The following is a 27,615-nucleotide window of genomic DNA, read 5'->3' as shown; positions in this document are numbered from 1 at the left end:
TCCAAGAAAAGCTGGACATTTTGAGGAAATGTTGGCCAACCCTGAAGCTAGCAAGCCTGTCCCAGCCGGGAAAAGGGTTCGTCCGCCACTTTCAGGTCAGCAACTACGAGCGGTACCCTCGGCTTACAGGCTCAGAGGAGCAGATTGTGTTGCTGAGAATGTCTGGTGTTGGCAACTGAACGACTCTGTGTTTGGAGCCGAGTCGGTGGTTACAGTGTTTGGTGACTTGTTGAATTCTTTTAATTGGGTTTCTTGCTTTAGTGATGTCATTCATTCTCGTAACATGAGATCCCTGTCTGCGATGCAACGTCCTGTTATACTGTCTTTCTGTATAATATTGATGGTTTCTATAGCCGTGACGTCATAATGATGGTATTAAGAGGTGGTTTGATTCAGGTAGGACGCCACTGAAGGCCCAGGTGGAAAATGAACGGGCCGCCACTGCCTGATGGTCCCAGGCTTAATCAGCATTGTGCGAACTCGTTTAGTAAAGGCCTGAACGTAATGGACATTCTTTTATATGGAAAAGTCCTGCACTCCAGCTTTAATATCACAAGCAACCAGAAAAGAGCAGAACTGTTAATATTTAGAGTTTATTCTGAGCTCACAAGCAGCATTTTGTCACAGAAAGGAAAAAATGCTTCTAAAAAATGCTTTAACTGACAAAAAAAGTGTTTAACACATGACCTCAGCAACCGCGAATGAAAGAAATGTTGATGTAAACAGGGTGATCCAAAGCAGACTTAAGTCCTTAAGTCCTTACTAGCTGTGAAGAACCTTAGAAAAAGCATCTTTTTGGTCATTATGCAGGATGGACAGCAGCAATTAAAGAAGTAAAGGTGACACCTGTACACAGACTAAGTGCATACAGCAATAATACGCAAACTAATGCATGAACTAGGTTAGTTTTTATGGTTTCCTTATACGACTTGGTTGCTCAGGTCGAGTTTCATGCATCATTTGAAGTATTTCTAAAGTTTATTTTCAATTTCTGTTACTCATCATTTCACCCAGTTATTCTCTGGATTATAATTCGTCAGTAAAACAGTAATTTCATGCACCTCTAATCTAAAAAATTTGAAGAAGAGAGAACTTAACCCCCCCATCACCACAGAAATCCTCCTCAGTGGCTTATCGGGACTATGGGCAGTCAGAAGGCAGACAGTCAGCAGAGTCTTCTTTGTGCAGCTGCATAGCTGAATTTGAGAGTTCGGGGGTGCACTTCCACTTCCACTTCTGTCCTTGCAGCAGGAAGTGTGACTGGAGACAAGAGAGACGTGACAAAGATAAACACGCTTCCATGCTGCTGAAAATACGAACATATACTCTTGTAAATATTAATAAAATGCATACTACTGAAAATACTAAATATGTAAAGTCTCATTAGGTTTGTTCATGCACCTTTGATGAAGGGCATTGATCAGCTAGTTATCTCTGAGAATAGATACAAACACAAACAAACTAACCGATCGATGCAGCAGAAAACCAGCAAGTGCCGTGTTCTGCAAGGCAAAATGACTGTTTTTGTCAATGGAGTCTGGTGGCTTTAAAGAGAGTTATATTATAGCTGTTCCTAGTTAAACAAAAAGGATCTTACAGGTCTATCTCTGTAGGGATTCTGTCCTTAATGTTGTCAGTCACTTTGGGTAACAATCTGAGTCTGTCACGGTCAAAAACAATCACTTTTAGTAGACATACAGTACTTTAACAGGCACAGTTGCCCTAAGAGATCATCATCAAGAGATACTTTACAATCATTACAGCCCATCAGATGAGGTGATCTGCTGGACCAGTTCCAAAACATCAGATGCAGTATACTATAACATTTATTCTGTTTGGTATCAAAGTGGACTTTGAGTCCCCTTGTTGCAGTGATGTGCAGGTGTCCTCCAGGACTGAGCACACCCACCCATACCTGGCAGTCATACTAGGTGCTGTCAGACGCTCGAAACGTTCAAGGTGTTACTCTTTAATAATGGGATGAAACAAATGATTACTTTATTATGAATTAATCAAAACTTCTTTTTAAAGTGTATCAATTATTTGGTCTATTAAATGTTAAAAAGAGAATGCAAAACGCCCAGCGCAGTTACCGAGACCTTAAAGGATAAACGCTAACTGTTTTTGGCACAGTTTGTTTGTCTGTTTATCAGCAGGATTACAGACGGTCTACTGGCCTCATGACTTCATGGAACTTGGTGGCAGGGTGTAGCATGGGCCAAGGAAGAACACATTCAATTTTGGAGCAGATCCAATTCATGAACATGCAATACTATTGACCAAAGTTCGACACAAAGTGAGTGGTGTGGTGTGACTAAAGATCAACAGCTGGTCTCTGTTATTTTTAGCACAGATAGACACACAATACTTGTCAATAAGATACGTTCATTATCGGTTTTGTCTCTTTTCATGATTTCACGTTTGTGTAAAAAAGAAAACTATTACATATCCACAGGCTTATGCCTCATGGTGATGTCTTTGTCCACTCAACAGTTCTAGAACTAGCAAATATATCCCATTTTAGCCATGCTGCTTGGCGTGGCTCTAGGGACGGCTGAGTCTGCTCGTTGATGTTGACATCCCGTTATTCTGAAACCAAACGTTCTTGCTTGGAAAATACAAACTTCAGCTTTAGTTCAGCGACTGACGGCCCTGTCCACGATGCTGAATGGGGGATAACAGGATTTCGCTCCAATGGGACATATTTCAGACTGTTGGGGTTTCCCGTCGTAACAATGACACGGCACTGGGATGATGATGTCCCTACCAGGAGGGTAAAGAACACAGAACTACATTTTTAAGAGCTGCCGAAACCGAGACAAGTAGCTTAACCCTTTGAGGGTCTTCAGCACCTTCTAGTGTGTTATGATTTTTATTTTTAGCATATTTTATCAGTTTTTCATGCATATTGCTTATAATTTTGCAAGATGGTGAATTTTTCAGAGTTCTCAATTTTTTTCATGTATTTTTTGTGTATTTTAGACCATAAAATGATGCGCATCATGACAAAAACATGGCAATTTAAGGGTTCATTTTTTAAAAAACTAATTAAAATTTGATATGTATGATTAGGGCTGATGCTGGTCTAAAAAACTATTTAAAAAAAATTTAAAAAAAAGAAAGATTTTTAACATTTTTATGGCTTGTTTTTATGCATACACATTTATGTGTGTAAGGATCTTTAACGTGATTATTTCTGAGGACCTTCAAGGGGTTAAAAGACAAAAGTGGGTATTTTTACAGACGTCACTGACAGATTATAATAATCACACTAACATATTAAATATAAGGTGCAGCATCTTTACTCATGTCACTATAAATATAAGACACATATATTAATACAATTATAGGCACCTTTACTGATTAATAGATAATTAGCTAACTAATCCCTGCACTGATACGGAGGTGAATTCTGCCTTTTGAAGTGAGGAACAATGACCGGCCCATCACTTCTGGTCATTTAGTGGAAGATAAGCATGGGACAGATAATACTGTTGTCAATATGCCAAAATAGTGCTTTGACATTCTGAAATGTAACGTGTGGTTCATCGTTTGGTTGCATATCATGGCGTTGATTGTTTTCCCCTTTAGTAAGTGTTTTTTTTTTTTTTTAGAGTCGCTGTTTCCATCAGCCTCAGCTGGACTCTGGGTTTCCTGTTAATTTATAAATGCTTACTATCATGCTAAACCAAGATGGTAATCATTTATACCCGCCAAACATTAGCATATTAGCATTGCCATTGTGAGCTTGTTAATATGCTGGTGTTAGCTCACCTCAGATACCTGCTAGCATGGCTGTAGACTCTTGTTATACAAGATCAATGAGTGAAACAACAAGTTTATTAGAAGTGCTACAGATGAATACTGTTTCTGATCTATCAATCGCTTGATCAGATGTTTAAGCTTCATCTGGTTTCCAATAGTTAAAGTGTGCCCTTTACCAGCTCAGTTATTTCAGAAACCAGCTAGTCGAAGTGTGTGTTTGAGTGTAAAATAGAAGATGAACGACTGATTCTTCAGTCGGATCTGTTACCAGAGTCCTCGGAAGGTGTTGTCTTAGTAATCTGAGGCACGGCTGATTCTTGTAGAGAACCAATCCAATGAGTAAAAGCCCCAGAGCACCGAATGCACCCAGCAGGCTGAAGACCACGTGCACTGTGAAACAGGAGGACAGCAACATAGAATCAGATTCCCAAGCTTTTGCATTTGTGTGATATATACACTTCTCTTCATCCCATTACTTTTGGAAAGACTAAATGTTCTTCTATGAAGTTGAGGATCCTACAGAATAACAAGTGTTTGGATTCGCCAGTGTTAAACCACTGTGTCATGTCATAGTCCATGCACATTAAAAATAGCCAGGGTGTACACAGTTTGCATTCAAACTAATTAAGTGTCCATTCTTTTTCACTGGGATCAGAGTTTGTTGAAAAAGTCCCATTCCTTTGTCTCAGTAGTCCAACCAGCAGTTGCTGCCACTGTAAAGGACAAAATATTTGTTTATCTGATACATTATCTCAGAAATATCATTATTTATCATATTTAAAGGAATAATGTCGTTTCATTTTCTTTGTATGAGAGAAACGATACTTCAATGACAAATGTATCACTATGTTTTTAAAGGCAGAAAAAAGATGTCAGTACAGCCTATTCCCTGTGCTGCCGCTGGCCTTTAAATTGACGTACTGGCCTTTAATTCACAAGACCTGTTTTACAGTGTTTTAATGACATTTAATGACAATGACATTATTGTCAATATTTGTTCATATCAAAATGTCCCCCTTATGATAGCACGTCTTCTTCGTAATGATAACGTCATTTGGTATCTAACAAAAAGAGCAGTCATTTCAATATGAAAATATTCCCGTTACAATAAGAAACTGAGCAAATTCCTCTTGTCACGCTGAAAGTGGTAGGCTGCTGTTCTTATGCAGACATGAGCCCATCATATTTTCTTAATAAGGTTTACATACATGTTTGAATGGCCATTGTCTGCCTATTTTCTTTTGGCAATGCTGGTATTGGTATGATTGAGTGAAACAGCAGTGACGTACGTGAGCTTCTGGGCGGCGGCGGGCTGGTGAAGGCACAGTAAGGATCACTGGAGACAAGCTTGGAGTTGAAGAAAGATGCTACAGAGATGTTCACGCAGTACTCCACGCCTGGCTCCAGGTACTGGATCACAATCTCCTCTTTGTAAGGCAGCCTCAGTCTGAACTGCAACACAACAGACAACCCAGGCGATAACGGGCCCAACAATGGAAAACACATGACTTTGTGTGTCGTTTCTCCAGGGGACAGAGTTATCACATGTGAACCACAGTATATGACAAGTGACAAGAAATGATTTACAATTTCACAATGAGGCAGATTAAAAATGAAATGAAACGGATCATCCATGAAATCCAAATGATTTGACTATGGCCCCAACTATTCTATATGATATTGTGTTGTTGATGCATTAATGTGGAAGTAGAGCCAATTTACCTGCTTTGTATGCAAAATCTATGGTGAAGTAAAAAGTTGAACACTTCCCCCTGAACCATAGTGGAGTGGAATTATAAAGTAGCATAAAGTGGAAATACTTTACAGTGGCTTCCATAATTCACATGGGAAGTTTGGTCTAAAATGGCTGAACCCTTGTTTCTGTTTTTTCTTAGTTGTGCGTGCTCACATTTGCTCAGTTTGTTCCATCTCTATGTGTTGGTTCCTATAATAATAATTTGTGGTTGTTTCTGTAGGTGGCACACTCTTCTTTCTTCGTTCACTGCTCACTACAAACTACACATTTCTTGTAATTCCAAAGAAATGCTTGCAGTGAGTGCAGTACAGCTGATGCATGTCACTTCCTGTATCAAAGTAAGATATTTTTGCCAAGAAAAAGCTGCAACACAAGAGAGCAGGAAATGCTACAGGCCAAATCACTCGTGTGTAAAAAGTAGTATTAAGTGTGTTGTTCCATCTCCACTGATTTTAGGGTTTTTGGTTGATTTTATTCATGTGTTAAAGCTTAAGGGGGGAACAGGAAGTATATTCAGTACATTTGTGTGTCTGCTTCAGCCTCTGCTCTCCGGTCTGATCAGCTCTTGTCACATCTTACTACTGCTACTAGAAGAAATGTGTGGTGAGGATGAATTCCGTTTTGTTCTTCACATCAGGCTGAGCGTTTCCTCGAACACAGGCAAACACGAGCCGGTGAAAGGAAGACGTGGGTTAAACCACACACTGAAAAACATCAACCATCTGAAGGAGCCTAATGCCTCTGTACGCCAGAGATAAGCCTACACGCATGTTTATGTCCTTCGATCAGATAAAGAAGAGCCGCTTTGTGGGTTTGCTGTTTTGATTTCTTTGTATTCCACACTGCAGTTTCACATCCTCTAGACGCACGCAACCTGGAATAAAACACGAAGCTGCAAACCTGTAAAACATTCCTGTTATTTTATGAAGTGAGGGGATAAGGGGCACAGGGATCAGATCACAGCATCCCTGCTGTGTCTCTTTCACATTTGTCACTCAGTAGCATCTATCTAATTGGTAATTATGGAAATGTTCAAAGGAAATATCTTAGGCTCCTTTTGGATGATTCGATTTAACATAGTGTGGGTTGTGTGTAATTTGGGATGATGCCCAGGTGAAAATGAAATTAACTGGTTTGAAGAGAAATCTGAACAACTCTCCTGGCTATTTAGCATGCACTTTGAGAACAGTCCCTAACTTCAGTTTGTTAAGGTGCATGAAGCATCAGGGTTCAGTTCTGGATCATAAAGCTGCTCCTCTGTGTCTTTAGGCCTGTAGCCTATTTGTTAACATTGTGAGTATCTTCCGACATCACAGCCTCAGGGGCAGTGGTGTTCTAGCTGAGCTTTCAAAAACCAAATGCCTTCGAGTAGACGTGTGATAACAACATGACTGTCACACTGGGCAGACTGATTCCACCTCAAAATAAACTGTTCAGTGCCTGTTATAACAAGATTTCTGTAAAATAACTACACACTCCTAGAGCCCAAAAACAACCACATGCAAAGCCACACCAGAGTGACGACAGGCAATAACGTCTTTGTGACAGGAAATAACAGGGCTCATGGGGGGAAAAAAGACGTCACCTCTACAAACACAAAGGTTTGAAGGTGTGACACCTCAGGGTGGTCTGCTTCATAGCCAGCATGCCCATGGCAGCCACGGTCCAGCAAAAACAGCTGTCTGGTTCACTCTTCTGAAACTCAGTGAAACACTAGGAACAATAAATGAGCATTAGTGCGACCAATCATCTCTTTTTAAATCAATTTAGGACATTTTCACTTGTCATAAAAATCCTAGTGGGTGTCATGGACACTGCTGGAGCTTCCTACTCCTAAACCCCACCCTCCTGCACACACCCCTCTGCGTATCCTCCAGTCAGCACCTACCAGCTCCAGTTCACCACCCACACCTACTGCCACTCCCCCAGTGTCATCTGCCTGCCAGTCAGCTGCCTGCCAGTCAGCTGCCAGCCTGTTCAGCTGCCCGCCACATCAGCTCATTAGTCCTCTGTATTTACACCAGCCAGTTTGTCTAGTTCTTTGCCAGATTGTTCAGCCTGCTCTCTGACTTGTTTCTTTGGTGGATGTAAGTCCAATATTCACGTTCCTGTTAGGTCTGATTTGTAAATGGTAAATGGACTGTACTGTACTACACTGTACTTGTGTAGCACTCAAAGCGCTTTTAAAATCCATCCACATTCACACATCATTCACACATGAGGAATCTAAATTGGAGGAGACTGTTCTTTCACACACATTCACACTCTGAAGCACAGCTTCGGGTGCAAGTTGGGCTTGGGTGTCTTGCCCAAGGACTGCCCGAGGCTCAAAGACATGCAGACCGGAGGAGCCAAGGATCAAAACTTCTGATTGGTGGACGACCCCCTCTACCTCTGAGCCACAGTGGACCCCATTAGATCTCCACCAATTCCTGAGGGAAATATCTGGTTCTTTAGCTGCTGGTAGCTCCACTGAGTTTATTAGCTTGTCTCAAGAACAGAGAAATGTGTTCTCTCAAAACAAATGACGTCATTCTTTTCTCGCAGCCCTGGTTCGGGAGTTCTCGCAGCTTGTTCTCGACACATCATCTGGGCAGAACGTTTTTCTCGTGTGGTGTCCGAGAACTATTAGAACTGACTTCTTTGACAACACACTATTGCTATTTGATCCATTATGAATGAAAAAAACTGTAAGCCAGTGTAATACACGTACCTGTGCACCATCCCTGGTCCTTTGTACATGGAAGATGAGTACTCTGTAGAGGTCTGACAGCTGCCGGGGCTGCTGCAGCCCCCTTGTTGTAGGAATTCGGAGCTGCAGGAGCAAACAGTTCCCACATCCGGACACAGACGCATCAGGAGGTCCCAACACAGCTGCGGTAAGAGGACATGAACCCACTATCAGTCAACTGGGAAGAGATAGTCGGACAAATAACCATCATTTAGAAAGCTGAAGCGAAGATGGTTGCCACTGAGGAGGTGTTGGGCAACACTTTCATGCTCATTGCATTTCTAACACTTAGTGCTGAAATGTGTGCTAAGTACACTGCATATTTCAAGCATAATATGGACCAAGTGTTACATTAAAGTTTGCCATCATCTACCTCACGTTCAGAGAAACTACACGTTTGGCTCCATCAACTGAGGTTTATTTCATTGAATGAGATCATTTCTGCTTCCAGAGCCATTTAGCCTGTCTGAGAAGTGTGTGAAGCTTTTAAATCTTGTGTGTTGGTGGTATCTCACTGTCTGACAGAGGCTGGAACCGCCCAGACACAGTCCAGTTGGACTTCTGGGTGGGTGTGAAGGCCTGGACACGGGCTTGGTACTGACTGTGTAGGTCCTTGAATGCTTTGGTTAGGTTACATGTCTGTCTGGTCGTCAGCTCCAAACAACCAGCCACTGGTCTCCAAGAGCTCTTCCTCCAAAGTGAAAGAAAATGCAAAGAGAGGGAGAAAAGAGTGACGACAACCCAAGAGTCAGAATTAGTCAATGCAGAGGCGGCCACAGATAACATTCACAGCTTAATAAAAAGGAAACTCACTGGGTTGTGTGAATCATCACAACACTTGACGCTGCTTCAAATACTCAACCGCTCAAAAAGAAAAGTGCGTAAATGAAAATGAAACTCATGAATATGGCTGTATACATGTACTTTGATTATTGATTCTGACACAAAAGCATCAGCATCTCAGCTCACTGCGCCTGTGTGAACAACACGTTATGGCACAGACTATGTTTTGACCCCAGATAATGACAGAGCATACAGTTTGCTGTACCTGGGATTTTGTTCTCTTCCCAATGGTGCTGGATCGAACATGAATGATGCAGGTGGGAATGATATATTCATTCTAAAGAAAAGTAAAGTCAAAAATTCCCATGTGAAAGTATGAGAAGCTATTTCTATTTGGTAGGTCAGTCGGTCAGTCGTTCCACCACTTTGATCCAAGTAAGAGCAGAATGGATGAAGATGAAATTTGGTACAGGCATTCATGGTCCCCAGAGGGTTAACTGAAGTGGCTTTTCTCCCTAGAGCCCACTAAAGAGCCAAGTTCTCACTTTTCAGGTGAAATATCTCAACAGAAATCCTACAGTTTGAATGATATTGCCATGAAAGCTGTGAATGCAAACCACGAAAGGTATAAACAGTTATTTCCCCACTAAGCTTTCTAAACGAGGCAGATCCCTTCTGTTAGCAGACTCTCTCTGCCTCTCACTTACAGCAGTCAATTAAATACATTTTGTGTGTAATTATGCTCATTTTAAGGTTCATACTTATATTTGGGGGTTCTATTAGAATGTGTTTACTCTTTCTGAATGCTCCGTTTTAGTGCCTGTCTCTTTAAAGGTGCAACATGTAGAAAGCAGCAGCAACATCTTAACATTCAAAGTTTGACATCTGGGAAACATCGTCCATCAACTTTGACTACATTTGAGCACAAAGCATTGTTGATGTAAGCCGTCTGTCCAGCTGGGATAGAGCCTCTGTAAAGATGTGGATCAGATCCCTGTCAAATGTGGGTACAAAGGGTCTCGGAATTCCCGTTGCTTGGCTGGCCTGAGTCTCATTTCATCCACTTCACCCTCCCACGACTGCAGCCAGGTCCAAGTTGGGTTAGCGTAACGTTAGCTGAGCATCGTTCTTCTCCCTGTGTATCACCTGCTCTCTTCCCTCTCCTCTGGGATGGGTTGCACTGTGGCATCTGGCTTTGCTGGTGGTTGTGAGGTGACCTTATAAAAGAAGTGAGCTTAGATTGCTGCATTTTTTCTGACGGCCAGCAGGAGGCGACTACATTGGCTGCAAAAATAAGTCAGAATGAAAGTCTATGAGAAAATGAGCCTACTTCTCAGGTAATGTATTACCTCAGTACACATTTACTTCTCAACAGGTCTTCTTCAATAAGGAGTGAAATAGGCGATAAAGCTTTAGGGTGGTACTACGATGTGACTAACCAATCAGAGGTGGTCTTCACGGAACGAGCGTCAGTTCTGGCTTCAAAAAACCAAGATGGTGATGCCCGTAAGGCCAAACTCGAGGCTTCAAAATGTCGGTCCACAAACCAACAGGTGACGTCATAGTGGCACTTCTTTTATACAGTCTATGAAGGTGATGTGAGCAGAGAGGCAGCCAGGTCTGCTGCTCTCCATCCAAATTAAAAAATGACAGATCGAAACAAAAACATCACAAAAGAGAAGGAGCTACGGCCACAGCATATGGAATGCTTTTCAGTACAGTTTACAGTTTACAGTACCAAGGGCAGATGCTACAGTGACCGTCAGATATATAACTTTAGCAGAGAGACAGATGTTTTTGACAAAACACCAACAGTAATATTTCTATTTACATGTGATATTTTTTATTACTTTTTGAATCTTTTAAACTGATCTGAACCACCAGCCGTAGCATCCATCCCCATGGATGTATTATAAGGCAAGGCGAATTCCCTCCCCCAGGCTTGCTTCCAGCGGCCACTCACAATAGCAATTTTCTCTATACACCACCCTGAACCTAACCCAGAAGCTGGAAACGATTAGGGCGCATGTGCTAGGCAAGTGTCCAGTTCTTACAATATAAGTAAGATCAGCTGTGCCATTTCCAAAGAGGAAACACAAGAGCCAAGCAACGTTCCACAGACTAACCTGCCAAGTCAACATAGAACAGTTGAGTACAGAGTCTAGAGTTGGGTGCTGGGCAGCTAGCATTGATCCATCGTTGGGCTTGTACTGTAACTGGCCCTCGTTTAGAAAGCAGTCCCAAGAAAATTAGCTGCACAGACACACACACACGTCCCCATCCAAAATAAAGTAAATATAATAAGATGACTTTCTCAGATGGTGTGAGGACATGAACACTGTTGTGTGGGTTCCTACAGCCAACAACAGCAGCATCATTTACATGCTTTGCTGGTGCCTTCAAAATCAGATTACCAGAGCGAGACAACAAACATGGCGGCCGGTCAGACGGGTGCAGGTTTTCAGCAGGTGGGGCCAAAGGAGGTCACATGTTCAAAAGATTCCTGCGTGTGATGTCACAAGCGAGGCTGAATGAAAGCAGGACGTTCTCGAGCACATTTATTGGAAGATAGAATAAGAGAAAAAACCTTAAAAGTCCCACTTTGTTCAGTCATGCTATTCATTCTATTATTTTGAAACTTTCTTATAGGACTATATCTGTATAAGCCTCACAAATTCAGAATCAGTTGGTCTCTAGCCCTTCACCCAACCTGATCTGTGAAAAATTCAGTGATTATGGATTAGACATTAAAGTTTTAATGACATAAACTATCCAAAAAGCACAGGATTTGGCTTGTTGGTCAACATGCTCCTAGCTTGGCAAAGCATATTTCTCACAAGGTCCATTTTCCCCAAGAAATGTAACTAACATGTTAACTGAATACCTGGGGCGGAGGATCTGAACAGTGAAGTGAGCGTTGGAGGGGGTCTCAGGACCAGGCACGAAGCTGAGTGTGTGCTCCATGTTGAAGGAAGAGATGGAGACGTTGAAAGGCGCAGGGAGGGAAACACACATCACTGCTGAGGAGGACAGAATATTAACTTTGAAATGCAAAGGGTCAGTGAGTTTATTTACATTTTCTTTTCTATTGTTTGGTCTTTGGTCTCTGTTTTGGTCTTCTTACTGTTTATGCTCTTTAACAGAATGACTAGCCATAACTAAATCTACAGTCTACACAAATGAAAGAAACACTACCTGTACATGTACAAAGACTATGCACCTCATCTTATTCTGAGCTATGAGCAAGTACAGAAGTAACAGACCAACAGCATTATCTACACACCCCTTGTTACAACATATGTAGAAATCTCAGTTCAAAGGTTTAAAAACCAAGTATATCACCTCACATATTTGTCATTTAGACCCCCTACTTCCTCCCCACCTTCAATCCTTGGAACATTACCAAAGTGCAGAAGCAGCAGCATCAATGACCCCATCTTCCCTCCACGGACGGTGTTATGGCTCCCAGTTAAACGTCTTATGCAAGATTATAATGCTTCTGTTTCTGTGTTAGAGTACGCAAACATATAGAGGCATGGGAGGGAGCATGGGGTACGTGTGGGGGTTGCGAAACAAGTATCGTTTGTTATCATATTCAGGGCTGAGTTTCTATTTCCCCAGAAGTCCCTCCCTGTCATTTAGTCCTTCCAATCCTGCATTTAACCGTGTGAGCTTCAGCAGAAAGTGGAGCCAGCAAGTGTGATTTTACCTTTTTGCTGATCTGTGAGTTTTATCTGTTGTTGTTGTGTTGATATATTTGTCTGTGCTTCAGTAACTTTCTGTACAGAGTAAGTTTGAAGAATTTGTACACATGGACAAGCTGCTTTTACTGTAATAATACAATGATAAAACATGACTTACAATCTAAACTATAACTTCCATTAGTGGTGAAATGTGCAAGTTTATGGCTGAATACAGAGTCATATGTTTTTCTCTTCTATTAATGAGTAATATGAACACTTTAGTACAGAATGATGAGTATAAAAATACAAAAATGTCACAAATATGGATTTTGATCTATTGTTTGAATAAAGGCTGCAAACCTTAAGTTGCCATAATGCATGTGTCACTGGTACAAGGTGTGACTTTAAGTGCAATGAGAAAGTGATTTTACATTGAACATAACAAAGTATCAAAAAAGGAACATAATAGCATGTATGCAACCATATATGGTATAACATCCATTCCCTAACATTCCTATTTTCCTACTGCTATATTCACACAGAAACATGATGACAGCTGTTATAACAGAAATGTACCATGGAAAACAACCAAAACATTCACTCCTCCTCCATCTTCCAGGGTTTTCACAGATGTAAATACATTGAAGAGATATATATATATATATATATATATATATATATATATATATATATATATATATATATATATCTGTCTCTCTCTCTCTCTCTATATATATATTTGTACAATAATCCCGCTGAAAACTGTCTTTAAAAACTGTTGATTGCCAATTATTTCCAAAATGTCACAAAATAGTGACAATTGTCCATCGCAACAAAAGTGACATGTTCAAATGTCGTTTTGGGCGTCCAACAGTCCAAAAGACAGATATTCCCTTTACGTATTTATAAAGCCAATATTCTGCATTTATTATTAGAAAATACTCCAAAGATTAGCCAAGTCAAAATTAATCAAACATTGTTGATGATGATTTGCTTTCAATTGAGTAACTGATTGAGCAGCGAATAGTTTCAGTTCTTGTTACAGTCATTACATATTCAGTGTTAAGAGGTGAAGAGAATTAATTCCCCAATACAGACATACAGTAAAACTTTTAAACACAATACAATACAATAACTCATCAAACGGCCACCGGCTAATTTCACCAATTCAGTTTTCTGTGCATTTTATAGGAAAATGTTTAAGAGCATGTGTACGCAGTATTTCCTCTTCAAACTGTTTAACATCATCGGTCAGAGACATTCAGTACAATGCTACTGATGAAATGCTGTGCAGTGGACCTGCTTTCCTACTTTTACTACTTTTCACTACTTCCTAGACTTTCTTAACGCTCTAAAACAGGCAGACCTGAACATGAGAATAAAATGTGAACTAAACTGTAGCTGTCACTCTTAAGTGTAATTGTGTAAGTCTACTTGCAATGTCCCAAATTCTCTCCGAGTGATGGTATATCAAACATGTTTGGCCGGTTCCCTGCATGCAAAAAGCACAAACTAACAACAAAAGCAACCCAGGGATGGGAAGCACATGGTCACCGACTGTGTTCCCTTAATGCCCAAAAAGTCGAGGAGTGAGACCCCTGCACATATTGTTAATATCAAGGTTGACGATCAGGCAGCCTTGTAGTAACATTGGAACAACTAGATAAAATATACAAAAAATTCTGTATTAAAAAAACATTAACTCTTCCTCTGACTTGCAGAGGAAACACTGATGTATAATACTGTGTCAAATTTATGGAAAAGAAGGCAATGGGCCTCTTGCAGGACCATTATATTATTGTATTTCTATCCTAAACCTCTTACAGCTCTGACTTATCATAAATTGCTTGTTTTAACTTAATGAATGCCACCGGTTCATGATGAGGTGTGTTCGTGACATGATTGAGAAAGAAAAAATATGTATAACAAGTCCCCTTACATCACTTGCATGTGCCACTTTAGAACAAATGTGTTCCTACAAGTGGTTCCTGCTTGAGGCTCATTGTTTTAAACTTGGGGGCAGAGTATGTCCATCACATGATCATGTCCACACTTGGCCAGTGCTGCTGCAGTCTGTCTGTTTTAACACGTTATTACAAATTGTAAAAAGACATAAACCTGAGTAACCTCAAGACATCTATATTAAATTCTTCATGATATCTTTACACGGGCGCCTCATATATCCAGAGTACTCTTCGTCGTCTTCCTCCTCATCGGCGGAGCAGGAAATAGTTTCAGCTGCAAATTCCTTGGTGTCACAAGTTTGTGAGGGCGGGATTCGAGTGGTGTTGTACACCTCTGAAGAAGAGGAAGACTCTGGCTCCATCTCCTTCAGGTAACGATGTGATTCTTCCTCCTCCTCCTCCTCCTCCTCCGGCCTGCCGAAGGTTAATGTGAGGAGGTTCACATCTGAGGTGTTCCCCTCTTCCACCACCTCCTTCTCCTCCTTATTTGGCTCGATTCTTTCAGTCAAACTGTGTCTGTGTGCAGGAGGACGGCGATCTGGGACACACTGGTCTGCCTCTGATAGACAATCAGAGTGTGAGGCTGTGTGTGCGCTCAGTGCACAGTTAGGGGCTGCTGGGGCTTCAGGCTGGGCATTTAACAGGTGTGGCGTTTGGTCTGAGGGGAAGCTTGGGGGCGCTTCAGGCTGGGCATTTAACAGGTGTGGCGTTTGGTCTGAGGGGAAGCTTGGGGGCGCTTCAGGCTTGGGAGATAAAGGAGCTGACAAAGATGACGAAGAGGAGGAAAAGAGGAGGTGAGCGATTCCCTTCAGTTCATAACCGCCTCCTCTGCACCCACCAGTGCTCTCGGTTACACTCTCCTCATCACTTTCGTCTGATGTTTGGCTACTCCTCTTTCCAACTGAAGAGGGCGGTGTTGGTTCAAGATCCAAAAGAGAAGACAAGGATGCAGTGCAGGGTGAGATGACCAGTACCTCTTCTATGTGACTGATGGATGTCTTTGACATGGAGAGACAGACAGACGAGACAAAGAAAGACATTAAAATCAAAAGAAAGACATTAAAATCAACCGGCTGGCCAGACCAACAGCAGTTCAACCAGCTTATCTTTAAATAGCAGATATTCAACTAACGGTCTCTCTCTGTCTCTCTCTCTCTCTGTGTCTCTCTCTCTCTCTCTAAATTGTTACCAATTCAGACAGACATTTTCATTAAATGTTCTTTACACACTCGCTCAGTTGCTATATAGAGCCAAACTATAAGTGGGGAATTTAACATTTAAGGAAAAAGAAACTTATTTCTTGTATGTGCAATCAAGCAGCATGTTTCCCACCAGCAGAAATGTTGCTGAATCACATTAAAGGAAGTGAGATGGGTGCATGTCAGTACTTTGGAAAGGAAACTATTGGTGAGCAACCAATAGCTTGGCCATACTCAAGTCCTGCATGAGGGGAAACCCCCTCTATATATCACTGTCATTCTGGTCGACATGAGGCACTTAATAATGGAACATGAAACTGCACCTTATTATATAAAAAGCGTGCTGAAAACACATCTTGGATGAGACAAACATCACAAATAGTAAAAGGTTAACTGCCCACACAATAACAGTTCTTAAACCACATCACGCTCTAATAAGACGAAGCCAATGTCTGATATGAATTGAAGGTTTCCAAAGCTATTGGAGACCACCTACTGAATAAATGTCAAAGCCTTTTTTGTGGAAAAAGGTCCACATGTTCAGTGCCACAGTCTTTTCGTAAATCATCTTAACGCAGTAGAGTCATTTACAGAAATGTGCTAAACAAAGTGCTAAGTGATGGAATAAATGCTTACATTTTAAAAGGATTAGATCTTTTTCCCCAGATGACAATATATGTATAGAAAAAGATTATTATTCAAAGCAATCATGGGGTCAAGGAGATGTTATTCTCTTGTGTTAGATCTTAGATCTCAAAATAGTACGACATGAAGGGGGGAGTAGGCAATTATGTAATTCATAGTGAAGGTTATTTCACGCTCTTAGTTATGGAAATGAGAAAACAGTACACGCAGATTTGTTGGTTGCTGTTTGTGTTCTCTCTCTCTCTCTCTCTCTCTCTCTCTCTCCCTCTCTCCCTCCCTCTCTCCCTCTCTCCCTCCCTCCCTCCCTCCCAACACGGACCCCTACAGAAGCCGCCCACATTGAGCCTGGGTCTGTTTGAGGTTTCTTCCTGTTAAAGGGGAGTTCTTCCTGCCACTGTTGCTCAATATAATATCTGATGCTTGCTCATGTGGGGATTCTTGAATCCTTAATTTTGAATTCCTGAATCGTTGGGTCTCTCTCTAATTAAAGAGTTTGGTCTAGACCTGCTCTTTATGGAAAGCGTCTTGAGATAAGGCTGTTATGAATTGTAAATGAATTATAAATAAAGATTGATTGAGATGAGTCCACAGGGACAGTTTTAGATTAATCTTGTACGTTCTACGGTAGAGCAAAGCTGTTGGCTCAATCATTTCTGTGGTAGCAGGAGACTTCGATTCGACCTGTATCTGACCTGGGAAGATACTGGAAAGTCTCTGATTTTACACTTCAAATGTGAGGTAAGATGGGTGTGGAGATAAAGACTGACATATTTTGATTGTTTTACTGGAAATACATGTGTTCTGGTGTTTTTCATTAACACATCAGTCAGATAGTGTGGGCAGAGTCAGAGAAGAAGGCTACCGTATAATCTAGAGACAAGTGCAAGGATCACAGACTGTAATGTTCAGGTGAGATGGACCAAGAACGCTACACTAGAGTACACCAATAACAAACATAGAGGTGGAAGAAGTTACTAGACTATTTTTACTGTCTGGCGTCTGTTTGAAAAATATGCAGAAAACATTCAAAAGAGGAGAAAACTGGACATTTGGAAGTTCAATTAGTGTTAAATGTAATGATTGACAGTGTCAAAAGTCTGTAGCTTACTATTAAACACCAGTTGAGGGTAGGGATGCTAGTTCAGATTTGTTTCCTGACCAGTGGCCAACACTTTAAGGCAAGACTATTAATCGTTAACTGACAAAATTAAAATGTATTATTTAGAATGGATAAAAAACATTTTTTCAAAAGAAGGGGTTTATTTTGTGCCATTCACATCTTGTTGTTGTATTTTAGGTAGAAACTCCTCACCCATGATGTTACTGAGCATTACGTTTTTCGAGCTGTGGCGAAACGGGTCCTCCTCCACGTGTTCCACAACGCATCCCTGCCAGCTGCAGACGCTGAAGGTGGTTCAGGGTTTGATCTACTTATGCAGCAAAATGTTCTGGTTCTCTGAGCTGGTGTGTGGAGAGGGTCGCACACCCTACTCCCTTCTCCACACATTTCAATATATTTAGAAAATGATAACATTTTGGACTGGCTGCTCAGTCTATCCTCATTTAAGAGGACAAACTAAGTACATGAACAGACATTATGTTGCAGCTGTCATTCTTTGCCTCTTTTCTTCTTGCAGATTAACCACAACCACAGCACACGCTGCTTTCGAGTTATCCGTTGAACGTGTGTGTGTCTGTTTTGCCCATGCTTGTTTCCGCCTGCTCTTCTTTCCTGTTACTGTACTCAGAAAAGGTGCGAGCTGCTTGCTCTCAAATTACAAATAAAACAGGATATTTCTCAAGAAGTAAAGATGAACCAAGATAATCCCATATTTCCCTGAGTGACCTATTCTACCTGAATCTGCATTAATAGTATTTCATTTGCTCCCACAAAATTGGCCATAGATCCGATTATTGCATTAGTTCAATTGGCAGCTATATATAGCAAATTACTCAATTACATAATTAAATCTTCATCGTCATTTTGTCTTTAGTATTAATGCACAAAAACCCATAATAAAATAAACAGCCACTCCACATAAGTTGTAAGACATAAAAATGCTATACTTCAGATATTATACAATCTTCTTCTGCACTATGAAGCCATTTCTCACTGGATGTGGGCTGGATGACTTTCAGTTTTCACATCACACTTGTGTAACGATTGGCTTCCAAAGCAGTTCTGAGGTCACAAAATCACTTTGTAAATACATGTGCTGAACTCAGAAACGTTCGTCCTTCCGTAGTTGAATGTGAAAACAGCCTTCTATTAGTCACTTCTGAATATGAGCTCTTCTCAGGACTGTGTGGCTGTGCACTGGCTGTGTTTGACTGACATCTCCCTTACTGTCCTGTTAGTTTTGCACCCCTGCCCCCCCGTTATGATGAACGCAGTGAGTATTGTTATGACGGAGGTGTGGCTGTCATACCAATTTTCATATGAAGACAATAGAAAAATGATGAAATCTTTCTAAGCAACTTAAAAGGGGTTTCCCAGGTACTTTTCAGGAACTGCTACCACCTACTACTTTCAACACTACAAGTAATTGTAAGTGTTACTTACCAGGACCGATGGCAGTATCTTCATCTTCAGACAGATGAAACCAGTATAGACCAGCAGGGCTACAGTGGCCACACCAAGCATCACCAGCACACACAGCGTGGCTGAGATCAGAGCGTCTGCACAGAGGAGAAGGGATCATGGGATTATTCACACATAAACCAAGAGACAACAGACTTATAGCAGAGCAAGTTCATTTCTTCATCATCAATATTACTGACAATCACATGTAAGGGCACCAGTGGTAAGACAGTAACTTATTTCAAAAGTACAGGGAATTCAGTAGAGAAAACTAATGGCAAAGCTTAAATTACAAGCTTTCTGTTGGTTGGAATCAAATAAAATGACAGCAAGCAAAGCAGCTGAGTGAAACTGGGATCATCCTTGTGCCTGCATGGTAGGTGGAGGAAACCGAATAGACCAAAAACATGTGCTTGTGTGTCGTGCAGCTGTTGTGTTCACTGGTTGACTGGAACAGCAACATGAAGCAGGCGTTTAGTGAACACACTGCGTTCAGTGGGATTTGGGGCAAGTTTAACAGTAAATACTGTGCTTTCTTTCAGCTTTTGGAGGATATGATGACTGCTCATTACAAATACTGGGAGGGGGGCTGAGGGCAAATTTCCACGTTTCATGTATTATGGTAACATGAACTGGGGTTTGATGTTGATTTTAAAGTCTGAAACACTATTTGTTGAGGTTTGAATAAAATAAACCAATAAATGGATTAAAACAATAAAAACAAACTAAGAAAATAGAGTCACACTATGTGGCAGAGTCATATCACCGAGTGAAGGGGGGGCGCAGAGGCGACATCGCAGCCTACAGATAGAGCTGTGTACCAGTCATAGGAAAGTAACTGTGCCTGTATATGAACTGTCAGGAAATGCTAATGATGCTAATGTGATTTACCCATTCTAATGTAACATAATGACATACTGCTTTCATACCATCACTTAATTCTCATAATATCTGGACTTTGTCTGTTAAGACTGTATTCTTTAAATATAAAATGTATTTCTCCTCGTAAACGTCCACATTTATATGTTGCTTTGGGTGACAGGGAAATGGAAATGTAATTTATTCTTGAATATCTATTTCATTCTATAAATATTATATTATGTTTTCCTGCAAAATTACAACTTTGTTCTCAAAACAGAACAAATTCATTCTTGAAATATAAAAAATGTTCCTGTAATATATATTTTTTTCAATTTCTTAAAATATTAAGACATCGGGAGGAGACCCTGGAGCAGACCCACAACTCGCTGGAGGTATTACATGTCTCATTTAGCCTGGGAACAGCTTGAAATCCCCCAGGAGGAGCCGGAAAGCGTTGCTGGGGAGTGCCCTGCTTAACCTGTTGCCATTGTGACCCCAAATAGGCGGAAGATAATGGATGGACAGATGGGTGGAATATTCAGAAAATATTTTTACTATATTCTCAAAATGTGCCATTAGTACTACAAAAAAAAGAAATTTTGACATGCTACATGTGGGATCAATAACATTCATAAAGGCTGCATTCCATTTGGGTGCCTGCTGCTGTGCATGTCGGCTCACTGTCATGGCTTACCTGAGGGGTGTACTACAAAGCGGGATTTAGTGGGTTAGTGAAATATGTTGACCTGTTTTTCAGTGCCAGGAAGGCGGCTCTCTTTTAAATCGGCTAGACTGCCATGTGATGGTATGCATGGCCTTTAAAATGAGGAGGCCCTTGGGAAAACATAACCGAAGAAAAAACATGCACGCAAACACAGTGACCTGAATATGTGTACGTGTACCTGCGGTAAAGATGTCGGGGGTGAAAGCACACACAGGCTGACTATAGTTGGACTCCCTGTGTCTGAAACTGTCGCAGAAGCGGACTGAGACGCAGTACTTTCTGCCAGGGGCCAGATCCTTCAGAATCTCTCTTTTCAGGAACCTGGTGTCCTTAAAGAACTGCACACAGAGAGACCACAGACGGATCTTAGGTTAGTTCAGGACTAAAACAAATGCACAAACTCGCATTGCTCCAACTGTAAACCACAGGAAGCCATGTTTTAGACTGTTGTGGGATGTCCGTGTAAGGATGTAGTTTGAATGAGTTGCAAGGTTTCGCTCTTGTGCGCTTTATTTTGTTTTATTTTTTAGCATCATTTTACACTAGTTCTATACCATTCAACCTGAAATGCTACAAGTGACCGTCTCATGTCCCACTTCCAGAGTATACAAAAGGCATGCTATCTGACAATGAGTGGACACCAGGCTAAAAGTTAAAGATTCAATTTTCATGTCTAATTAGCTGAAATATTAAATTACACTACCTGATTTCATCTGAATTTTTTTATAACAGCACTCTAAAGAGGTACTTTAGCCTGGGTTTTTCTCCAATTAGATCAGCCTATGGTGTCTTATTAGCCTCATCACTCATGGATGCGTTACTAAAATTCAACCTCCTGGAATACATCTTCTCATGTGTGCCTGTAGCAACATGCCCACCACAACACAGTCCACTGATTTTGTTGAAATTTGAATGCCTGCTTAAACTGATTTATAAAGAATCAAGTGGGCAAAGTCCATGTACAGTACCTGGGCTTTCTCTTCACTGAAGCTCTTGATTCTGAGTTTGTAATGCAGATCACTATAGATCTCCCTGAGTTGCTCCATCGGAGGCTGTAGGTCGACACACAGATCTCTGCCACAGGGCGTCACAGTCAGCCGCGGCAGGTCCAGGTGAGCTGGACAATAGATTGTAGTCACATAAACTCACATTTCCATCACATGACAGAATTACTTCAAGGAGGTATCGTAATGTTAACAAGGTAAGATAACCACTGTAAGGTCCAAAGAATAGAATAGATTTGGAAGAGAAGAAGAGGCTCTCAAGTTAAGGCATCTCTAGAGGCCAACTCCATTAACTATATTCAACATCTTCTAGTTTCAATTCAGTGCGACTTACTGTCTTCGATGGGTTTAAATCCAGGGTGGGTGACTGGTTTTGAGGTCTGTCCTTCCAGCACTGCAGTAACCTGGGTTAAGTAGACCTGGGTTTGGTCAGAGAAGGCCTCGGCCAGGTTGCAAACCAGTGGTTCCTGGACACACTTGCAGCCAGCCACTAGCCTCCAGATAGATCCCCTTCAGGAGTAGAGAGGAGGGAGAATATTTCAAGGGAATATTTCAAAAGGTCCAACAACTCTTGTATTTTTTTGATTCATGTTTGACTGGAGGAGTACAGTACTGTGCAAAAGTCTTTGGCAGGTGTGAAGAAATGCTGTAAAGTAAGAATGCTTTCAAAAATATAAAATTTAATTATTATTATTATTATTTTTTTTTTTTTAAATGCACGGTGAGTAGACAGAAGATATATATATATATATATATATATATATATATATATATATCCCTGACATATACAATGTCAGGGATTTTGTAGGATCATAGTCAGATGTATGATTAACCAGTTCTACCAAAAAAGATGCTAATGATCATCAATTTCCTATGTTGCTTTGAAACAGTCATTAACTGGAAAAGTAGCTTAAAACTGGGTGAGGAACAATCAAACTCTGCTCCCAAGGTGAGGCTCATGGGTCATGTCACAGGTCATCATGTTCAGACTGAGTACAGAAACAAGACACAAGGTAGTTCTACTGCATCAACGACCCCAAACATACAGCCAATGTCATTAAGAACCATCTTCAGCGTAAAGAAGATCAAGGAGTCCTGGAAGTGATGGTGCCCCCCCCACAGAGCCCTGATCTGAACATCATCCAGTCTGTCTGGGATCACATGAAGAGCCAGAAGGATCTGAGGCAGCCGACATCCACACAAGATCAGTCTTTAGTTCTCCAAGATGTCTGGAACAAGCTACCTGCTGAGTTCCTTCAAAAACTGTGTGCAAGTGGAAGAACTGATGCTGTTTTGACTTTCACACCAAATATTAATTTAATTTAGGTTTTTCTTCTGTTTGCTCACTTTGTTTATTTTTTATCAATTTACAAAATATATATAACATAAAATAGAAATATTATGCATTCTTAATTTACAGCATGTCTTTACACCTTTTTGCTCTGTACTGTATGTGTTTGGCAATGCTGACTGCAGTTTCACTGTGAAGCCTATCACTGCCTTCACATTAAATGGATTTTCTATGATGCAAATGCACAAACTGGTGAAAAGTCAGCTTTACACTTTATACCGCTGAAAATAAACAGAGCAAAACAGAAAATTCTATTCAATGTGATCTATGGTGTTAGGCTGACATCCAGTCCGCTTCATGTGCATTAAACATGTTACCAGTTTAGAGCACTACATGGATATAGTGACTTAATTCTACAATTTATCTGTGAATGACGACCTTCCCAAACAGCCTTTGTGTCTTTGTACAAACTCTGACTGTAGTGTCAGAGTGCCTGAAACTGACTGAATTTATAAAGATTCCCCAGGACCCAAAGTAGACCTGTGTGAATAATCAAAATCTTATTTTCAATTACAATTTTGGTTTTCTTGCCCAAGAAAGGGATTTTTAATTTTTTTTTTATTAACATACTTTCCACCCTCCACACATCATAGCCTAAATCAGGAGACCAAATGAGGTATCTGGGGATCTTCCCCTTGAAAATGGTTACTTTCAGGCAGTTTTTCAGCATTCTAGCTACTTTATGGAGTAATCTTTTTAAGTGAAATATGGAGTAGGCAGGACAGGGAAAGGGGGCTTTGACAAATGTAACTCTCAGGAGAATATGGACCATTGGCAAGTAGCTCCATCTACAAACAGTAAGATAGGATAAAAGTAAAGGAAGGAGGAAAAACCAATTGTTCAAAGACAGCGGATCCCACAGGATCATTTTGTCTAGAAAACAAACAAATTGGATTTTAATCAAACGTCTTGCTGAACTATTTTGTTTGGAAATGTCTAGTTCTTATTATTTATGTCAGAGGGGCTTTCACACATATTTACTGATAAGACTACAACAGCAGTTCATCTTCTGATAGCTTGGCAGCTAAAATAAGCTATTAACCAATAAACTAGGGAAAATACCAGGGCATAATGTATTCTGAACTACATGTGCTGTACAGCAGCCTATGTGAATCCCATTTACATTACAGGGTGTGTATAAGAGTATTGAGGCTTCTATGGGAGAGGCTTTGCTGTTGCCCTAGTGTGCTTTGTTGCAACTATGAGTGGAGACTGACAGTGCACTGACAGACAGCTAGTCATATATGTATTGCACAGCGCTCAGACAGACAGCACTCACTTTGGCAATGTCCAACCACTGATGAATTTGTTTTCACTGCATGAGAAATGGATGTATGGTGTGACAGCGTGTCAATTCCCTGAGTGACACTGTCAGTGCATGGCTGTGCTCTCCATCTCCACCTACTTCTCTCCTCCTGAGGGAAGAGGGGTTTCAACGTCTCCATATTTCGGACTAATTTATTTTTATTCATTCTTTTCATATACTGACTATATGTTCAGCGGTTTAGGTTGTGGAAGTGCACTACCAAATAGTTGATTTACTATTAAATATATCTAAATATCATTACTATTAATCGTGTTAACTGTATTCTCAACATTGACAATCATGATTAGGATTTTTGCCATAATCCAGCCGCCCTTTCACAAACACAGATGATACCTACGTGTCTGTGTTTACAGTGACACGGTAGCAGACTCCTGTGGGTGTCCCTGGTCCAGGCGCCCATTTCAGTATATGTCTGAAATTACTCGAGGTCATGGTCAGGCCGACAGGCTGGGGGAGTTCACTCATAGCTGAAATACATACAAACAGCACATTAAATCTGATTTTGCTCACGTGGGGATTCTTGAATCCTTCATTTTTAATTCCTGAATCGTTGGGTCTCTCTCTTAATTAAAGAGTTTGGTCTAGACCTGCTCTTTATGGAAAGCCTCTTGAGCTAACTTATGAATTGGCGCTATATAAATAAAGATTGATTGATTGATTAATAAATGAACATCTACATATAGTAGATTTCTGCTTCTTAGGCAACTCAGTCAGTGTTTGCATTGAGGTAAAACAGTGAGTTATTTGCCTTTTTAATAGTTCTCAAGATTCTGTTTCTGCTTGAGGCTAGTGGTTCAAGCCTACATTAGTTGCTACAAGCATATTAGTAAGAATTTTTATTTAGAGAGCACTTTTCAAACCATTCCTGGGTGAGGAAATTCAAAACACAAGCCATATTGGGGACAATTGCAGGGTGTAAATGATGAAACACATATCCATACATATAGCACGCTCTACAATGAAAACTACAAAAAAAAAAAAAACAACAGCTTGACACACCTGTGTTTATATAAGACGTTTTTTTTTTTTTTCATTTAACCCAAATGTACTTTGTTTGAATGGAGACGTTTTGGAAGCATTCAACAGTTTATTGAGTGCCATTCTTTAAACAAACTTCTAGAAAAGAAAAGAAAAATCACATATTTAAAAGATGATTGTGTGTACTTTTCCACTTTTTCACTGTAATACTATCTGTTATAATGACAACTGATTGCCCTTGCGTTAAATCCACTTTCAATGAACTGGATGGCTTGGTGCAGTTTTGAATATGCAATCATTTATGTAACAAACCAAAACTCATCTTGACCAAGACTTTGGGAGTAAGGATGTGTGGGCTGCCTGTGTTTCACGGTTATGGGACACAACATCACTGTGCTGTCTGTGTGCTCACCTTCCAGGACCTGAGGCAGCCATGTGAGCATCCAAATGAGGACGAAGCATCTCTGCTGCACTGTCATCAGCCCCTCCAGCAGTCACCACACCTCTGCTGCTTTCGCTTTCCGTATCAACAGTCTGTCGAGTGGTTAAAGAAACGTATTATCACCAAGCGTTTGCCAAATACATCTAATGTGATGCATGGCCAGAGACTACAGAAAGTTACTGTTGCTACTTTCCACTGACACCGTGTCTGACAGTTACATTTACAGTAAATAGGCCAAGTTACGGCTTGAACTTAAACTCACGTTGAGCTCAGAGTCTGTATTGAAACCAGTGTCAGTCAGTGAGCTGCATCATACCTTCACGTGGCCTGTGTAGCTTAACGGCTTGATTAGCGTGGTTATTAAAGCACCCAATTTAATGTCACTTTCATTAGAAAACACTGCTGCTCCGAGCTGCTACAGACACATCAACCTTCCTCTGGCCACAAACGAGAATTGCTGGTGTGTCTTCAAGGCGCCCACATGCCGGATATGTGTGCATCGTTAGCTAGCTAGCTAGCGAGCTAGCTAGTATGGACTTAGTTAGCACGTTAACTAATTAGCAAGTAAAAGCTATTCTAGTGAGTCAAAAGCTACAAACTGGTCGTAACACGCAATGGCATGTTTTATGTTACAACTACCTGTCCCGAGAAGCATTCCACTGCTTATCCATCAACTTCAGCGGCTGTAGGAGTCAGTCACAGGACCAAACACACTGCCCGGACACATGATGATGTACACTACAGCTGCTGCTGCCTTCCGGAACTCTAGTGAAATTGTATTCTCAATCTGACGGCACGCTGTGGCTTTACACTATAGACACTGACTGGATACTTCACAAATAATGATAAAATCATAATACGGATTTACAATGATTTACAATAATGAGTAAGGGATTTTCGTCTACAAATTACTTTTATTTGCAAATCCAGCGGTGAAAAACAACTTCATCTATATGTACGAATGAGCAATTCAACATCGACACATTTAACAGGAATAAAATATAACATAAAAACTAAACACACGACAAAGCAGGCTATTGTTATAATATGTTGCATGGTAACAATGGAATACATTAAGAAAAATAAATAATTCATAGACAGCATATATTTTACAGCCGTCAGGTACTATCAAGATTACACCGCTTTTGCCCAGAAATGTCACGTTTTCGGATACCACAGAAAACACAAGATAGTATTAAAACCTTTTTGGGTTTTCACCTTGTTGCAGAGGTAATCAAAATTTGTCCGGCGGTTCATGAAGGCGGCACCTGACGAGTTCGCTGATGGGAAATCACGTGACTACAAGTAGAGTTAAGAAAGGGGGCGGAGCCCTGCCTGGTCAATTCCTTCAGTGAATTCCTTCCATTCCTTCCTTCCATACCATATACTAATCATATTTTACCGTGTACGTAGATACACAAAAAACAAACACAAAAACTGCATATCTTCTTCTAACAGGACATTGTTCACATGCATTAAGAGCTGTTTGTGAGAAGAGCCTCCATTTCCACTGGTATGCATTGCATTGTTGGACAGTTCTAGATTTTCAATATTTCCTATGTCTTTGGAAAATGCTCATAGGGACAAATTCCAATCGTGTGGAACATATGGTACAGATTGTAGGGTGTGTTACCATTCATGCCATTGGACAACTCAAGATGGTTATATGATTGCAGAGTTGAGCTTTGATAATGGATTTTCCATTGGCCTTTTTAACAGAACAAAAGCACAAGCATGGGGCTTTCACAAAGTAATAATGTACACTTTAAAAAGTGGAAAAGCTCCATATTCCTACACATAAGCAGGGTCAACAGCTGCACT

At 40.7% G+C, this 27,615-nt stretch overlaps 2 protein-coding genes across 2 annotated transcripts; both read right to left on the bottom strand.

Moving 5' to 3' along the window:
- Nucleotides 1-606: 606 nt before the first annotated feature.
- On the bottom strand, nucleotides 607-12,635 carry LOC139208264 (interferon alpha/beta receptor 2-like). Its single transcript, XM_070837883.1, has 7 exons — nucleotides 12,439-12,635; nucleotides 11,920-12,052; nucleotides 8,768-8,937; nucleotides 8,235-8,395; nucleotides 5,055-5,217; nucleotides 4,034-4,155; nucleotides 607-1,260 (listed from the first exon to the last, which is right to left on the bottom strand). The coding sequence occupies exons 1-7, from the start codon at nucleotides 12,470-12,472 to the stop codon at nucleotides 1,141-1,143; spliced, it is 903 nt and encodes a 300-aa protein (XP_070693984.1). The 5' UTR covers nucleotides 12,473-12,635; the 3' UTR covers nucleotides 607-1,140.
- A 1,957-nt stretch (nucleotides 12,636-14,592) lies between these two features.
- Nucleotides 14,593-26,504, bottom strand: LOC139208266 (interleukin-10 receptor subunit beta-like). Its single transcript, XM_070837884.1, has 8 exons — nucleotides 26,434-26,504; nucleotides 25,765-25,886; nucleotides 24,712-24,841; nucleotides 22,031-22,206; nucleotides 21,661-21,809; nucleotides 20,871-21,030; nucleotides 19,090-19,205; nucleotides 14,593-15,680 (listed from the first exon to the last, which is right to left on the bottom strand). The coding sequence occupies exons 2-8, from the start codon at nucleotides 25,829-25,831 to the stop codon at nucleotides 14,856-14,858; spliced, it is 1,623 nt and encodes a 540-aa protein (XP_070693985.1). The 5' UTR covers nucleotides 25,832-25,886; nucleotides 26,434-26,504; the 3' UTR covers nucleotides 14,593-14,855.
- Nucleotides 26,505-27,615: the final 1,111 nt, after the last annotated feature.

The sequence above is a fragment of the Pempheris klunzingeri genome, chromosome 10 (assembly GCF_042242105.1).
Source record: "Pempheris klunzingeri isolate RE-2024b chromosome 10, fPemKlu1.hap1, whole genome shotgun sequence".
Taxonomy (NCBI): Eukaryota; Metazoa; Chordata; class Actinopteri; order Acropomatiformes; family Pempheridae; genus Pempheris; species Pempheris klunzingeri.
Note: the sequence above shows the minus strand (reverse complement) of the source record. Positions and strands in the feature narration are given on the sequence as shown.

What these genes read in the sequence shown, in the direction of transcription:
- LOC139208266 (XM_070837884.1), bottom strand. Translation starts at nt 25,831, where the DNA reads ATGACAGTGCAGCAGAGATGCTTCGTCCTCATTTGGATGCTCACATGG. An exon ending in GTCACTGTAAACACAGACAC is followed by an intron (nt 22,207 to 24,711) that starts GTAGGTATCATC and finishes CTACTCCTGAAG; the next exon opens with GGGATCTATCTGGAGGCTAG. An exon ending in ATTTAAACCCATCGAAGACA is followed by an intron (nt 21,810 to 22,030) that starts GTAAGTCGCACT and finishes TCTATTGTCCAG; the next exon opens with CTCACCTGGACCTGCCGCGG.
- LOC139208264 (XM_070837883.1), bottom strand. Translation starts at nt 12,472, where the DNA reads ATGGGGTCATTGATGCTGCTGCTTCTGCACTTTG. An exon ending in GTTCAGATCCTCCGCCCCAG is followed by an intron (nt 8,938 to 11,919) that starts GTATTCAGTTAA and finishes TTGGAGGAAGAG; the next exon opens with CTCTTGGAGACCAGTGGCTG. An exon ending in GGACCAGGGATGGTGCACAG is followed by an intron (nt 5,218 to 8,234) that starts GTACGTGTATTA and finishes GTTGTGTTGCAG; the next exon opens with TTCAGACTGAGGCTGCCTTA.